The following is a 15,354-nucleotide window of genomic DNA, read 5'->3' on the forward strand; positions in this document are numbered from 1 at the left end:
CCCTTCCCATTTAGCTCATCATGTGGACATCTGGATGCCCCTCAAATGTATAAAACGTAAAAAAAAAAAAAAAGTGCCCTCTGGATGCCCATGTAGTTTGTTATGTTATGTTAATTATGTACTATAATCAATAATATAGAAATAAATAAATAGTTTTGTGTTTTCCTTTTTCATAATTCAATTTCAGTCACAAATGGTCTCATAAATATTCACCGCGATGCAGGAATTAAGTGTTAGCTGCTCAGAATTTTCTGGAGGACCCCCCCCCCATCTTGTTAACGCTGCCTCAATTCATTTAAATTTGCCCTAAACTGTGAGTACGGGGGTTTGAAAGCAGGTGCACTTTTTGGGGTTTTCGCCCATGCCCCTCAAAAAGCCTGAGTACACCACTGAGCAACAGGGCCACTTTAGTGGTAAAGGGGGAGGGGAAGGGGAGTGCATGGGGCAGCTCTGTGCAGCAGAGAGTGGAGATGCTGATGCCTCATCTTTCCAACCAGACACAAAACAAACGCACACTGCACAGAGCTGCAAATGTTTGTGGGGGTGTTTGCGCCTGAATATCATTAGGGCAACATGATTTGTGAATCAGAACTTCAAATGGAGCACAGATAGACAGCCTGAGATTTTTAAAATGAATTTAAGGTGTGTTATTATAAGCATTAACCCATTGAACTCAGTGACCCTTGTTTTATCTTCGAAATCTTCTCACACACTTAAATCTGTAAAGCTGATCATAAAGGCCCTTATATTGTCTGTGATGAGTCAACATAGAGCAATTCATGTCTGTCATTTTTTAAACTATATCATGTAAGCAGCAACCTCCAGTCTTGAAATATGAAGCCCATGCAGAAGTGTTAGAAACTGCAATTCATTGAGCGTCCACTTGAGGCTGGCTGCAGAAACACCGGAAACCACATACACACCCATTAAAAAAAACGATCTTTACAGCAATGGTAAACATGTTTACAACCTGGTTCAAAAAACGGTTGAGGTCTGAACAGCTAATTTCTCTATCGACACACTGTATGGGGGGTGAATTTTTTTTAGAATGCGACAGTTCAGAAGATATTAAGATTACGAGTTTTGCCCATTTAAGGGCATGACTGACTTGATAAACAGGCGGGGACACTGTATCTGTTGAATAGGAGGCTTAAACCCCGCCTCTTTACCTCACACTAGCTTGACAGAAGTTAGGTCCAGTTCAACATTTCCAATATGGCTCCCACCGACAATTGGCTTCATGGGTGACGTCACATATACTACATCCATTTACTTTACAGTCTGTTATATCATGTGAGGTTCAAACTGTCTTACAGCTGTTACAACAAAACTGTAATCACCATTCTTCAAGTACTTAAGTCACAACTTCACTCTGATGCCTAACTCTCTCTCTCTCACACACACACACACACACACACACACACACACACACACACACACACACACACACACACACACACGGACATTTAGAGAGACACACACGGAGGTTTAGAGAGAGGAAATCGATTTATTTGATGTATTACAGAGAAATCTAGAGGTGAGAGCAGAGTAAGAGACGCAGAAAGTAATGAGGTTTTTATCACCTCATGTACATATTGAATAAAGATAAAGAAGCTGCCATGAATTAACCTTTGTTATGGTGTGTCTGTTTGCAGATATTTCTCCTACAAGCCAGGCTCTGTGTGAAGACGTGGTGACTGTACTGACTGTTTTTTGTGAGAAGTTGGAGTCTGTGGACAGGTAACACTGCAGTTCATCATTATACACCTTGACATTGTCTATTCATGGAACATTTGAGTTATGACTATCAAACCTTGATACTTGTATCTGAATCTTCAGGTCTTTCTAGGGCAGCACAGAAAACACAGAGGAAACAGAGCGATGGTGAATGAGATGTTGGCAACTTCATCATTCAGTGAGGCTACTGTTCAGCTGCTGTGAGCTGACTAGACACTGCAAATTCCTGATTAGCAGAACAGTTTAAAAATGCCTCTAATAATAATAATAATAATAATAATAATAATACCTTTTTTAAAGGTACCTTTCAGAGCACTTAAGGTCACTGTACAGGGCAGAGTTTATAAAAAAGAACTATATCAAAATTGGTCTGATAAAATCAATGAGACATGATCCAGTGTAAATAATAAATAAAATGAGCAGGTTAAGATACGGTGCAGTGAAGAGGTGTTATCAGAGTGAATATGACAGTTTAAAAAGATGTGTCTTGAGATTTGTTTTGAAAATGGATAGAGAGTCGATGTTATGGATGTTCGGTGGGAGGGAGTTCCAGAGGCGGGGGTTAGAGCGTCTGAAGGCTCTGGACCCCATGGTGGTTAAGCAGGCTGGTGGTGTAGTGAGGTGAATGGAAGAAGAAGACCTGAGAGTGTGGCTTGGTGTGTTGATGTGGAGAGAGCGAGGTTATGGATGGATTTAAAGGTGAGGATCAGAATCTTAAAATCGGTGCAAGTTTTGACCGGTAACCAGTGAAGCTGCTGAAGGACGGGAGTGATGTGATTAATGGTCGGGGTTCTGGTGATGATACAAGCAGCAGAGTTATGGACCAGTTAGAGTTTATGGATGGATTTGAGAGGTAGACTAAAGAGGCGGGAATTACAATAATCAATGCGAGAAGAAACCAGGATGTGAACATGAATAGCCTTTGGTTGCAAAAGCTAGTGTGACACATGTTTGTCTGTGGATTGCTATTAATAATTTTGAGCCTTGAGTTTACCTTTTTGACCGTTGTTTTTTTTTTTTTGAGTGAGAAGTGTTTGGTGGACATGATGAGAAAACATTGCAAATTGACTTGTGAATGACATGTTATGCTTTGACAGGCGGGTAGGCTGTAGTTGTTGGCGAGGAGGCTCAAAGCCCGCCTCTTTACCTCACACTAGCTGGACAGAAGTTAGGTTGAGTTCAGCATTTACAGTCTATGGTGCGTAGGCTGCGGCGTAGGTACGTGAGCTACGTGGAGCTTCGCACGTAGGCTACCGTGGCGAGTCGACGCAAAAGTATAAACCAGGTTTAAGAGCTCAGCTTGACAGGAAGACTCAAAAAAAAAGGAAGCAGCTAGGAAGCTAACTTGGAAACCATATTATTCCTCTTTTGATGGATCTATTAAAAAGTGATGTAAGATAAAATGTTTCAAGCGAATAATGTGCCAAATTGTTTGTAGGCCTAGAGCAGAGACGACTCTGTTTAATGACTCTGAGGTTGGAAGGCAGATTTAACTACCTTTAGATGGACTGCTGAGAAATTTGGTACAACCTCTTGAGGTCCCTCAGTGATGATTCAATTATTCTTTCTTTTTAATGCTCAGTAGTTAATGAAAAGCACACTATAAACATCTGTTGAGCATAAACATACAAGCCTGCTGATGTTAGCATTTCACTCAAAGCCCTGCTGTACCTTAATTCAGCATCACAGATCAGCCCTAATTACAAAAGATGATTATCAACCAAATGCAAAGTTTTCATTTCAACAATGTTTTATTGTGCTGAATATCAAAGCAAAAAAGTATAATGAACATTTAAAACATGGATCCGAGGATGCTGTTTCTTTTCTGAGCAAATCCTCCCATGTAACAATCATGTTGGCGAGCAAACAGGTGAGCCCGGCTCTCTTTGTAGGCAGAAAAACGAGCGTGCTGCTCCTCAGCCTTGAGCTGTCTTTTCTGGTCCAGCCTCTCTCTATGGCTTCGGTATTTTTCCACCAAGCTTCCAACTTTAAGTTTGTCCAGCCACTGCCGCGGCACGCTGGGTTTAGGGGCCTTTGGCTTGTCTAAAGAAAAGAGGTGAGTTTAATACACAAGTTTAATACATACGAAATATTATATAAACACTGCAGTGACCAAAGGGATCATCATTCAACAGTGAGGATAAAGGATTATGGTATAAACCTTCAGACTTCAGGCCTTGTTTTGCAGCAAAGAGGAGATAGGTGGAGTCATTCGGGTGGGGCTTTTCTTTCACAGGTGCACTATCTGTTTTTTTTCCCTCTCCAACCCAGTTGTTATACAGAGTCTTCCTTCTGCCCTGCTGTTGTGTCGCCTTGTGCTCAGAGGTCAGGGGATCCCGGCTGGCTGGGTCTCCTACCTGTGGCAGTTGACGGAGCTCAGCCTCCTCCTGCCTCCTCTGCTGCTCTTCCTTCAGAGCACTGATAGTGTACCTGGGCCTTTTGCCCGGCTCCTCTTCAACCATCATCACATCTTTCCAGAGAAGCCTCTCTCGCTTCAGCTGGTCTTGTTTGGCTTTCAGCAGGGCTTCTTCCTCAGCAGCCTTCCTCTCCTCCTCATCCTCTCTCTGTCTTTTCAGACTTTCCTCTACTTTTTCTCTCTCCTCTCTCTCCCTCTTGAGCTTCTCCGAGGCCTCCAGAGCGACTCTATGTCTGCGCTCCATCTCCAAGGCTCTCAGCTCCTCATACATTTTTCTCCTGGCCTCCTTCTTCCTCTCCTCATGAGGAATTTTTATGAAGCTTTTAACAAGCTCCATTTCAGCAGCAAGAGAACTCATTTTAGAAGTTTCTCTCTTTCTGTACTTGTGTGTCGGTTCGATAACAGTGCTCAAGATGTGTACTCTCTGGCAAGTTTGGGTGAAATGATCCCCCCCAGGCTGAAGAGTTGTCTATGTTGTCATAGAACTATACAGCTCCTCATTGTTTCATCACAGTTAACATTCCATTCTGTACAATTGCTAACTGACCGGTGTTTCACACAGCTCCATATAAGGCAAATCACTGTTTAATACATATAGTATACATACTTCATACAGTATTTGGTGTTTTATATATATATATATATATATATATATATAAACAACAGAAGTTTAGATCAACCTCCAGCCATGAGAATTGATGCGATGTGTAAGTGTTAAAACTGCAGTTCCTCAAGTGTCCACATGAGGCTGGCTCCAGAAGTACTAGAAACAACATACACACCATTTAAAAATAGCTTATCTTTACAGCAAAAATAAACATGTTTACAGCCTGGTACTAAAAAAGAGTGTAGTCTTGATAGTTTCCATTATGAGCGGCACAGCTGACTTGATTGACAGGCAGGAACTATGTAGCTGTTGGTTAGGAGGCTCAAAGCCCGCCTCTTTACCTCACACTTGGCCGACAGCAGTTAGGTTGAGTTCAGCATTTCCAATACGGCTCCTGCTGGTGATTGGCTTCAAAAAAGCGCTTCAGAAACAGATGGGTGACGTCATGGATACTACGTCCATTATTTATACCGTCAATGGTTTAGAAGGAGTTAAACTTTTCAAAACAAATCACTCTTAACCCACATGATATTCAAACCCTCTGATGTAATACATAGGAAGACGTTTTCAATTTTTATGTTCAGTTATATTTTTTGGGGGCTTTTACACCTTTATTAGAGAGGGACAGCCAGTGGCCAGAGCTGGAATTGAGAGAGAGAGAGAGTGGGGGACGACATGAGGGACAGGAGCCGCAGGCTGGAATCGAACCTGGGCCAACTACTTCATGGGTGCGCGATATAGCCATGAAACCAAATCCGCACCCAGGGGGTCATTTTTTGAGACAATGTATATCTCCACACTTTATTTTCCATAAAAGTTTGATTTTCTTTTGATTTGAATTATGAATCCTTCAATTAAGATCTCAGTTTTGCTATCTAATAAAAAAAAAATAGATATACACTCAATGTGGAACATATAGAGATGGTTCAAAACGCAATGAAACAGAACTGATACTTATGAAAAAACAAATCAAGTAAGTGTCAAATTAATTTGTTAAGAAGCAAACATGACTGCACAAGATGTAGTCAATACCTTGAAAAGTTTGTATTGTGACCCCTCACACACACACACTTCCTGCCGACGATTGGCTTCAAAACAGCGCTCAGGAACAGATGGGTGACGTCATGGATACAACTTCCATTATTTATACAGTCTATGGTGCGTAGGCTTGGGCGTAGTTACTGGAGCTACGTGGAGCTTTGCACATAAGCTACAGCGTCGATTCGACGCAGAAATATAAACCAGGTCTAAGAGCTCAGCTTGACAGGAACACTCAAAATAAGGAAGCAGCTGGGAAGCTAACTTGGAAACTATATTATTCCTCTTTTGATGGATCTATTAAAATGTCATGTAAGATAAAATATTTTTAAGCGAATAATGTGCCAAATTTTTTGTAGGCTGAGAGCAGAGACGACTCTGTTTAATGACTCTGAGGTTGGAAGGCAGATTTAACTACTTTTAGATGGACTACTGAGAAATTTGGTACAACCTCTTGAGGTCCCTCAGTGATGATTCAATTGTTCTTTCTTTTTAATGCTCAGTAGTTAATGAAAAGCACACAATAAACATCTGTTGAGCATAAACATACAAGCCTGCTGATGTTAGCATTTCACTCAAAGCCCTGCTGTACCTGAATTCAGCATCACAGATCAGCCCTAATTACAAAAGATGGTTATCAACCAAATGCAAAGTTTTCATTTCAACAATGTTTTATTGTGCTGAATATCAAAGCAAAAAAGTAAAAAGAACATTTAAAACATGGATCCGAGGATGCTGTTTCTTTTCTGAGCAAATCCTCCCATGTAACAATCATGTTGGCGAGCAAACAGGTGAGCCCGGCTCTCTTTGTAGGCAGAAAAACGAGCGTGCTGCTCCTCAGCCTTGAGCTGTCTTTTCTGGTCCAGCCTCTCTCTATGGCTTCGGTATTTTTCCACCAAGCTTCCAACTTTAAGTTTGTCCAGCCACTGCCGCGGCACGCTGGGTTTAGGGGCCTTTGGCTTGTCTAAAGAAAAGAGGTGAGTTTAATACACAAGTTTAATACATACAAAATATTATATAAACACTGCAGTGACCAAAGGGATCATCATTCAACAGTGAGGATAAAGGATTATGGTATAAACCTTCAGACTTCAGGCCTTGTTTTGCAGCAAAGAGGAGATAGGTGGAGTCATTCGGGTGGGGCTTTTCTTTCACAGGTGCACTATCTGTTTTTTTTTCCCTCTCCAACCCAGTTGTTATACAGAGTCTTCCTTCTGCCCTGCTGTTGTGTCGCCTTGTGCTCAGAGGTCAGGGGATCCCGGCTGGCTGGGTCTCCTACCTGTGGCAGTTGACGGAGCTCAGCCTCCTCCTGCCTCCTCTGCTGCTCTTCCTTCAGAGCACTGATAGTGTACCTGGGCCTTTTGCCCGGCTCCTCTTCAACCATCATCACATCTTTCCAGAGAAGCCTCTCTCGCTTCAGCTGGTCTTGTTTGGCTTTCAGCAGGGCGTCTCCTCAGCAGCCTTCCTCTCCTCCTCATCCTCTCTCTGTCTTTCAGACTTTCCTCTACTTTTTCTCTCTCCTCTCTCTCCCTCTTGAGCTTCTCCGAGGCCTCCAGAGCGACTCTATGTCTGCGCTCCATCTCCAAGGCTCTCAGCTCCTCATACATTTTTCTCCTGGCCTCCTTCTTCCTCTCCTCATGAGGAATTTTTATGAAGCTTTTAACAAGCTCCATTTCAGCAGCAAGAGAACTCATTTTAGAAGTTTCTTTCTTTCTGTACTTGTGTGTCGGTTCGATAACAGTGCTCAAGATGTGTACTCTCTGGCAAGTTTGGGTGAAATGATCCCCCCCTGGCTGAAGAGTTGTCTATGTTGTCATAGAACTATGCAGCTCCTCATTGTTTCATCACAGTTAACACTCCATTCTGTACAATTGCTAACTGACCGGTGTTTCACACAGCTCCATATAAGGCAAATCACTGTTTAATACATATAGTATACATACTTCATACAGTATTGGTGTTTTATATATATATATATATATAAACAACAGAGTTTAGATCAACCTCCAGCCATGAGAATTGATGCGATGTGTAAGTGTTAAAACTGCAGTTCCTCAAGTGTCACATGAGGCTGGCTCCAGAAGTACTCAGAAACAACATACACACCATTTAAAAATAGCTTATCTTTACAGCAAAAATAAACATGTTTACAGCCTTGTACTAAAAAAGAGTGTAGTCTTGATAGTTTCCATTATGAGCGGCACAGCTGACTTGATTGACAGGCAGGAACTATGTAGCTGTTGGTTAGGAGGCTCAAAGCCCGCCTCTTTACCTCACACTGGCCGACAGCAGTTAGGTTGAGTTCAGCATTTCCAATACGGCTCCTGCTGGTGATTGGCTTCAAAACAGCGCTTCAGAACAGATGGGTGACGTCATGGATACTACGTCCATTATTTGTACCGTCAATGGTTTAGAAGGAGTTAAACTTTTCAAAACAAATCACTCTTAACCCACATGATATTCAAACCCTCTGATGTAATACATAGGAAGACGTTTTCAATTTTTATGTTCAGTTATATTTTTGGGGGGCTTTTACACCTTTATTAGAGAGGGACAGCCAGTGGCCAGAGCTGGAATTGAGAGAGAGAGAGAGAGTGGGGGACGACATGAGGGACAGGAGCCGCAGGCTGGAATCGAACCTGGGCCAACTACTTCATGGGTGCGCGATATAGCCATGAAACCAAATCCGCACCCAGGGGGTCATTTTTTGAGACAATGTATATCTCCACACTTTATTTTCCATAAAAGTTTGATTTTCTTTTGATTTGAATTATGAATCCTTCAATTAAGATCTCAGTTTTGCTATCTAATAAAAAAAATAAATAGATATACACTCAATGTGGAACATATAGAGATGGTTCAAAACGCAATGAAACAGAACTGATACTTATGAAAAAACAAATCAAGTAAGTGTCAAATTAATTTGTTAAAAAGCAAACATGACTGCACAAAATGTAGTCAACACCTTGAAAAGTTTGTATTGTGACCCCTCACACACACACACTTCCTGCCGACGATTGGCTTCAAAACAGCGCTCAGGAACAGATGGGTGACGTCATGGATACAACTTCCATTATTATACAGTCTATGGGGCGTAGGCTTGGGCGTAGTTACTGGAGCTACGTGGAGCTTTGCACATAAGCTACAGCGTCGATTCGACGCAGAATACGCAGTAAACCAGGACAGCAGGCGACTCAAATAAGAAGCAGCGGGGCAATTAACTGGATTCCTCTTTTAAAAATGTGATAAAATATTTTTAAGCGAATAATGTGCCAATTGTTTGTAGGCTGAGAGCAGAGACGACTCTGTTTAATGACTCTGAGGTTGGAAGGCAGATTTAAACTACTTTTAGATGGACTACTGAGAAATTTGGTACAACCTCTTGAGGTCCCTCAGTGATGATTCAATTGTTCTTTCTTTTTAATGCTCAGTAGTTAATGAAAAGCACACAATAAACATCTGTTGAGCATAAACATACAAGCCTGCTGATGTTAGCATTTCACTCAAGCCCTGCTGTACCTGAATTCAGCATCACAGATCCAGCCCTAATTACAAAAGATGGATTATCAACCAAATGCAAAGTTTTCATTTCAACAATGTTTTATTGTGCTGAATATCAAAGCAAAAAGTAAAAAGAACATTTAAAACATGGATCCGAGGATGCTGTTTCTTTTCTGAGCAAATCCTCCCATGTAACAATCATGTTGGCGAGCAAACAGGTGAGCCCGGCTCTCTGTGTAGGCAGAAAAACGAGCGGTGCTGCTCCTCAGCCTTGAGCTGTCTTTTCTGGTCCAGCCTCTCTCTATGGCTTCGGTATTTTTCCACCAAGCTTCCAACTTTAAGTTTGTTCAGCCACTGCCGCGGCACGCTGGGTTTAGGGGCTTTGGCTTGTCTAAAGAAAAGAGGTGAGTTTAATACACAAGTTTAATACATACGAAATATTATATAAACACTGCAGTGACCAAAGGGATCATCATTCAACAGTGAGGATAAAGGATTATGGTATAAACCTTCAGACTTCAGGCCTTGTTTTGCAGCAAAGAGGAGATAGGTGGAGTCATTCGGGTGGGGCTTTTCTTTCACAGGTGCACTATCTGTTTTTTTCCCTCTCCAACCCAGTTGTTATACAGAGTCTTCCTTCTGCCCTGCTGTTGTGTCGCCTTGTGCTCAGAGGTCAGGGGATCCCGGCTGGCTGGGTCTCCTACCTGTGGAAGTTGACGGAGCTCAGCCTCCTCCTGCCTCCTCTGCTGCTCTTCCTTCAGAGCACTGATAGTGTACCTGGGCCTTTTGCCCGGCCTCTTCAAACCATCATCACATCTTTCCAGGAAGCCTCTCTCGCTTCAGCTGGTCTTGTTTGGCTTTCAGCAGGCTTCTTCCTCAGCAGCCTTCCTCTCCTCCTCATCCTCTCTCTGTCTTTCAGACTTTCCTCTACTTTTTTCTCTCTCCTCTCTCTCCCTCTTGAGCTCTCCGAGGCCTCCAGAGCGACTCTATGTCCTGCGCTCCATCTCCAAGGCTCTCAGCTCCTCATACATTTTTTCCCTCCTGGCCTCCTTCTTCCTCTCCTCATGAGGATATTTTATGAAGCTTTTAACAAGCTCCATTTCAGCAGCAAGAGAGACTCATTTAGAAGTTTCTTTCTTTCTCGTACTTGTGTGTCGGTTCGATAACAGTGCTCAAGATGTGTACTCTCTGGCAAGTTTGGGTGAAATGATCCCCCCCAGGCTGAAGAGTTGTCTATGTTGTCATAGAACTATACAGCTCCTCATTGTTTCATCACAGTTAACATTCCATTCTGTACAATTGCTAACTGACCGGTGTTTAACACAGCTCCATATAAGTCAAATCACTGTTTAATACATATAGTATACATACTTCATACAGTATTTTGGTGTTTTATATATATATATATATATATATATATATATAAACAACAGAAGTTTAGATCAACCTCCAGCCATGAGAATTGATGCGATGTGTAAGTGTTAAAACTGCAGTTCCTCAAGTGGTCCACATGAGGCTGGCTCCAGAAGTACCAGAAACAACATACACACCATTTAAAAATAGCTTATCTTTACAGCAAAAATAAACATGTTTACAGCCTGTACTAAAAAAGAGTGTAGTCTTGATAGTTTCCAGTTATGAGCGGCACAGCTGACTTGATTGACAGGCAGGAACTATGTAGCTGTTGGTTAGGAGGCTCAAAGCCCGCCTCTTTACCTCACACTGGGCCGACAGCAGTTAGGTTGAGTTCAGCATTTCAATACGGCTCCTGCTGGTGATTGGCTTCAAAACAGCGCTTCAGAAACAGATGGTGACGTCATGGATACTACGTCCATTATTTGTACCGTCAATGGTTTAGAAGGAGTTAAACTTTTCAAAACAAATCACTCTTAACCCACATGATATTCAAACCCTCTGATGTATACATAGGAAGACGTTTTCAATTTTATGTTCAGTTATATTTTTTGGGGGGCTTTTACACCTTTATTAGAGAGGGACAGCCAGTGGCCAGAGCTGGAATTGAGAGAGAGAGAGAGAGTGGGGGACGACATGAGGGACAGGAGCCGCAGGCTGGAATCGAACCTGGGCCAACTACTTCATGGGTGCGCGATATAGCCATGAAACCAAATCCGCACCCAAGGGGTCATTTTTTGAGACAATGTATATCTCCACACTTTATTTTCCATAAAAGTTTGATTTTCTTTTGATTTGAATTATGAATCCTTCAATTAAGATCTCAGTTTTGCTATCTAATAAAAAAAAAATAGATATACACTCAATGTGGAACATATAGAGATGGTTCAAAACGCAATGAAACAGAACTGATACTTATGAAAAAACAAATCAAGTAAGTGTCAAATTAATTTGTTAAGAAGCAAACATGACTGCACAAGATGTAGTTTTAACCCTCACACACACACACTTCCTGCCGACGATTGGCTTCAAAACATTGTCAGGAACAGATGGGTGACGTCACGGCTACTACATCCATTATTTATACAGTCTATGGTCCTGATATAGGAATCAAATGAATGCAATGAAGTCTTCCACTGTAACGTTGACTGACCTGCAGCAAACTTCCCCTAGCAAGCACTGGAGTTACCATAGTCTCTAATTCAGTTTCATCCACAGCTCTTAAGTAATGCTCTGCTAGCTAATGTGGTGCAGGTGTCCGCTAACATCAGTCTGATTAACTGCATCTGTACGTTTAGCACATCGGTAAAGCTAAAACTTGAAATGCTTGTTGTTGTTTTAAATCAGTTGACCTCTCAACTGAGCCGGTTGTTTTTTCAAAGAGAGAAGTGTAGGGTTACCATGGATCCCGGAAGACCTGGAAAACAGCTGACCAATTTTTCAATCCTGGAATTGCTGGAAAAATGATTTAACCATGTTCCTGATTCTAGATCAGATTTTGAGGATTTTTTGGGAAAGATTTTTGAAGAGGCCTGACTTGAAAAAAAAAGCATAAAAATCTGTATTGAAGCTGTGTTGTGTTTTTTCACCTTCCAGTGGAAACCAGCTCCTGCAGCTCCTCTACCTGGAGTGCCTCCTCTCAATGCTCAGCAGCTGTCCTCCCACAATGCACCTGTCTAGAGGTTTCACTGATCTTGTATGGTAAGATATGTAATATTGCTAGCACCCAAAACATGCTGAGACAGCTGCTCCAAACAATGTACATGAACACCGCTTCACCAAGGTGGAGAGGAATAGAACATTTGAAAGATTTGTATCTGTTCTGTTTTATCTGTATGTGTGAGCATTGTTTTTCCTCCAACCAGGAAGCAGCTGTGTCCGTCTCTTGTGGCGATCATGGGGAATCCTGTCAATGACAAAACCATTGCTTCTAACCACGGCTACATGGGGACGCCCACCAGAGACCGTCTCACCGATAGACTCAGTCTAGGTAACTGGATTAACCAACGAAAGCACAAAATGGACAGCCATGACATTTTTGGCATTTTACATTTGTTGTGGTGGAGGTGGAGTTCTCTCTTTGTGTGCTCCAGCTTGTTCATCCATCAGTGGTGTCTGGTTTTAACACTGTTGTGACTGCAAGCCCATTTAACTTATTACATAATAAAAAACTGAGTCCATCTTGGAAAGAAAACATCCCTAAAGCAGCTGTTCTTCCTCAACATACCATGGAACGTTAGCTTTTATCAACATACTTTTGTTGCTGCAGCATCATTGCCCCTTCTTAACTCTATCTGCTCAGGGATCAGCCATGAAGTGGACATCTTCAGTGGAGGGATATCCGATCAAGGCAGAGGATCTGGTTGTTCCTCCAGCGCCCCTGCCAGGATCGCACCTGTAGTGCGGACAGTGTGTTACATTGCTGCCGAGCTTGTGCGCCTGGTGAGCTGCGTGGAGTCGATGAAGCCTGTGCTTCAGTCCCTCTACCACAGAATCCTGTTGTACCCGCCCCCTCAGCACCGCACCGAGGCCATACGCATCATGAAGGAGGTGGGAGGAGATGTTATTACCGTTTCCATTACTATTTTAAAGCTTTTTAAATAAAATTTTTACTCACAAGATGCCGTTGATTCAATTCCCAGTTTCATTAAAGGTGCAGTGTGTAGAAATAGGAATATTAACGACTTTAGCGGTCCGAAATAACAAAACACGTTGTGCTCTGTTTTGTCCGTTTTGTCCGTTCTGAGCTGCTGTAGAAACATGATGGCGGTTCATGATGGCAACCTCCGTCTGGAGACCCGCATCATATTTAAATATACATATTATTCTAAGTTTATAAAAGAGAACTATAGTTTTATATAGGTGATTATACACACATTTTAACATAGTTATAAATATTATATCCCATTTCCACCAAATCTGTTCTGCTCAATTGATGCTAAATGCTGCTAACTTCTACACACTGCACCTTTAAGTATATGCTGACGATAACATGACCAGAGATAAAACTTCATTATGGCTTCAAGGTTTCAGTTTGATCCTGGTTATTGAACACCTATGAAGTAGTTACTGTGAAACTGTTCCCGGCTCTTCTTTAATGCACTTCAGCCTAATCTACAATGTAGTTGAAACCAAATACTTAGATTTGAGAGTCCACCATCACTCATGAGTAAAACCAGGACATAAAAAGCAAAGGACCATTCTGTAAGCCACATTCAAAGCAGCCTTTAAAATGTGGCTTCTACCTGTCTTGAACTTCTTCATCTGAAGGATTCAACCCCTGAACTGAAGCTTTCATGGACTCCGCATGGGAAAGTTCCAGATTCCATGTTATCTTTAAAAACCTGAAAATGGACCCCTCTTCAGGCGTTATCTCTAATTTTGTTAGCTATGAACACAATGATATGAAGGTGGGATGCATAAAGCTGTTAAATATCTTTCTGTGTGTCTCAGATTCTTGGCAGCCCTCAGCGGCTGTACGACCTGGCCGGCCCTTGCGTTGCTGAGCCTGAAACCAGGAAGCGCTCCTTCTCCAAGAGGAAGTCCCACCTGGACCTACTAAAACTGTTAGTTCTTCCTCTTTGATCCTTGTTATAGTCATTATTATTAATATGAGTAGATTTTGCTGAATGTGGGCATGCATCTAAAACTTGTGCACGGCTCAGGTTTAAAGATAGTTAAAAACTTTTTCAGTATATTACACTTGCTCTGTGCTGGACGTCCATCAGTCAGCATGTGATTTATGTTCTGGTGCTTCTTTTCTGCTTTGAAAGAGTGATGGATGGGATGACAGAGGCCTGCATGAAGGGAGGCATCGAGGCCTGTTACGCTTCAGTCTCCTGCGCCTGTGCTCTCCTCGGGGCGCTGGATGAACTGTCCCAAGGACGCGGCATTCAACCTGAGCAGGTACTTTATAGAGCAGGAGAGCAAAAGCATGTAGTTGACATTGATTGTACTGAGAGAGTGTTCTTTGAATGAAACGGTAACACAGCAGCCATGTGTCCCAGGCTCGGCTACTCCTAAAACGACTCGAAGATCTGAAAGAAGGGACAGAGTCGACACGCGAGTCCATGGAGATCAACGAGGCAGACTTCAGGTGGCAGAGACACATCCTGTCCTCAGAGCAGCCTCCTTGGGACCCCACTTCTTCTTCCTCCAACGTCGCCACCAGCGGAGCCACCGAGCGCAGCCCCGACATCAGCATCAGCATCACCACAGAAACGGGCCAAACCACCCTGGACCTGGAGGTGGGGGAGCTCGGCCTGGGTCACACCACTCCCGAGGACTGTGGGGAGGAAGCACACCTCCCCTCGCCGTCATCCTGCGGGGGCCAGGAGGGGAAAAAACATGAGCTGAGCATGGAGGTGGGTGAGAGGATTCAACGTGAGGAGATAGGAAGCACAGTGGAGGTCGAGGGGAGAGGAGAGAAACCAAGAGCTGGAGGAGGAGAGAGAGGAGCTGTGGTTCCTCCAGATGTTGTGCAGCGAAGTCATGCCCTGGTCTACCCAGACATCACCAACTTCCTGTCTGTGGAGTCCAGGACCAGGACCATCCACGGAGGAGGGTCGCGATACAGCGAGAGCAATTTCAGGTACATATGTGTCCATGTTTACACTTTAACCCCTCTTTCTCAAACATTTAA

At 42.8% G+C, this 15,354-nt stretch overlaps 2 protein-coding genes and 1 long non-coding RNA gene across 3 annotated transcripts in view; 1 reads left to right on the top strand and 2 right to left on the bottom strand.

Annotated features, from left to right (window-relative positions):
• The window catches only part of arfgef3 (ARFGEF family member 3), an 84,434-nt gene that overhangs the window by 19,896 nt on the left and 49,184 nt on the right, over nucleotides 1-15,354 (top strand). Inside the window, exons 8-14 of the mRNA XM_034681956.1 lie at nucleotides 1,656-1,740; nucleotides 12,309-12,413; nucleotides 12,578-12,702; nucleotides 13,015-13,262; nucleotides 14,166-14,278; nucleotides 14,486-14,618; nucleotides 14,720-15,303. Of these exons, the coding sequence (XP_034537847.1) occupies nucleotides 1,656-1,740; nucleotides 12,309-12,413; nucleotides 12,578-12,702; nucleotides 13,015-13,262; nucleotides 14,166-14,278; nucleotides 14,486-14,618; nucleotides 14,720-15,303 (1,393 nt within the window). The remainder of the gene's footprint in view (nucleotides 1-1,655; nucleotides 1,741-12,308; nucleotides 12,414-12,577; nucleotides 12,703-13,014; nucleotides 13,263-14,165; nucleotides 14,279-14,485; nucleotides 14,619-14,719; nucleotides 15,304-15,354) is intronic.
• On the bottom strand, nucleotides 3,470-4,640 carry LOC117811593 (reticulocyte-binding protein 2 homolog a-like). Its single transcript, XM_034681957.1, has 2 exons — nucleotides 3,899-4,640; nucleotides 3,470-3,780 (listed from the first exon to the last, which is right to left on the bottom strand). Exons 1-2 carry the CDS (start codon nucleotides 4,509-4,511, stop codon nucleotides 3,530-3,532), a joined length of 864 nt encoding a protein of 287 aa, XP_034537848.1. The 5' UTR covers nucleotides 4,512-4,640; the 3' UTR covers nucleotides 3,470-3,529.
• On the bottom strand, nucleotides 6,452-7,239 carry LOC117811594. Its single transcript, XR_004631029.1, has 2 exons — nucleotides 6,881-7,239; nucleotides 6,452-6,762 (listed from the first exon to the last, which is right to left on the bottom strand). It is a non-coding gene; the product is annotated as an uncharacterized LOC117811594 (long non-coding RNA).

The sequence above is a fragment of the Notolabrus celidotus genome, chromosome 4, assembly GCF_009762535.1.
Source record: "Notolabrus celidotus isolate fNotCel1 chromosome 4, fNotCel1.pri, whole genome shotgun sequence".
Taxonomy (NCBI): domain Eukaryota; kingdom Metazoa; phylum Chordata; class Actinopteri; order Labriformes; family Labridae; genus Notolabrus; species Notolabrus celidotus.

Bases quoted from the DNA above. Each gene is read 5' to 3' on its own strand.
- LOC117811593 (XM_034681957.1), bottom strand. From the start codon at position 4,511: ATGAGTTCTCTTGCTGCTGAAATGGAGCTTGTTAAAAGCTTCATAAAA. The intron at 3,781-3,898 runs GTTTATACCATA...TCTTTTCTTTAG, and splicing joins ACAAGGCCTGAAGTCTGAAG to ACAAGCCAAAGGCCCCTAAA.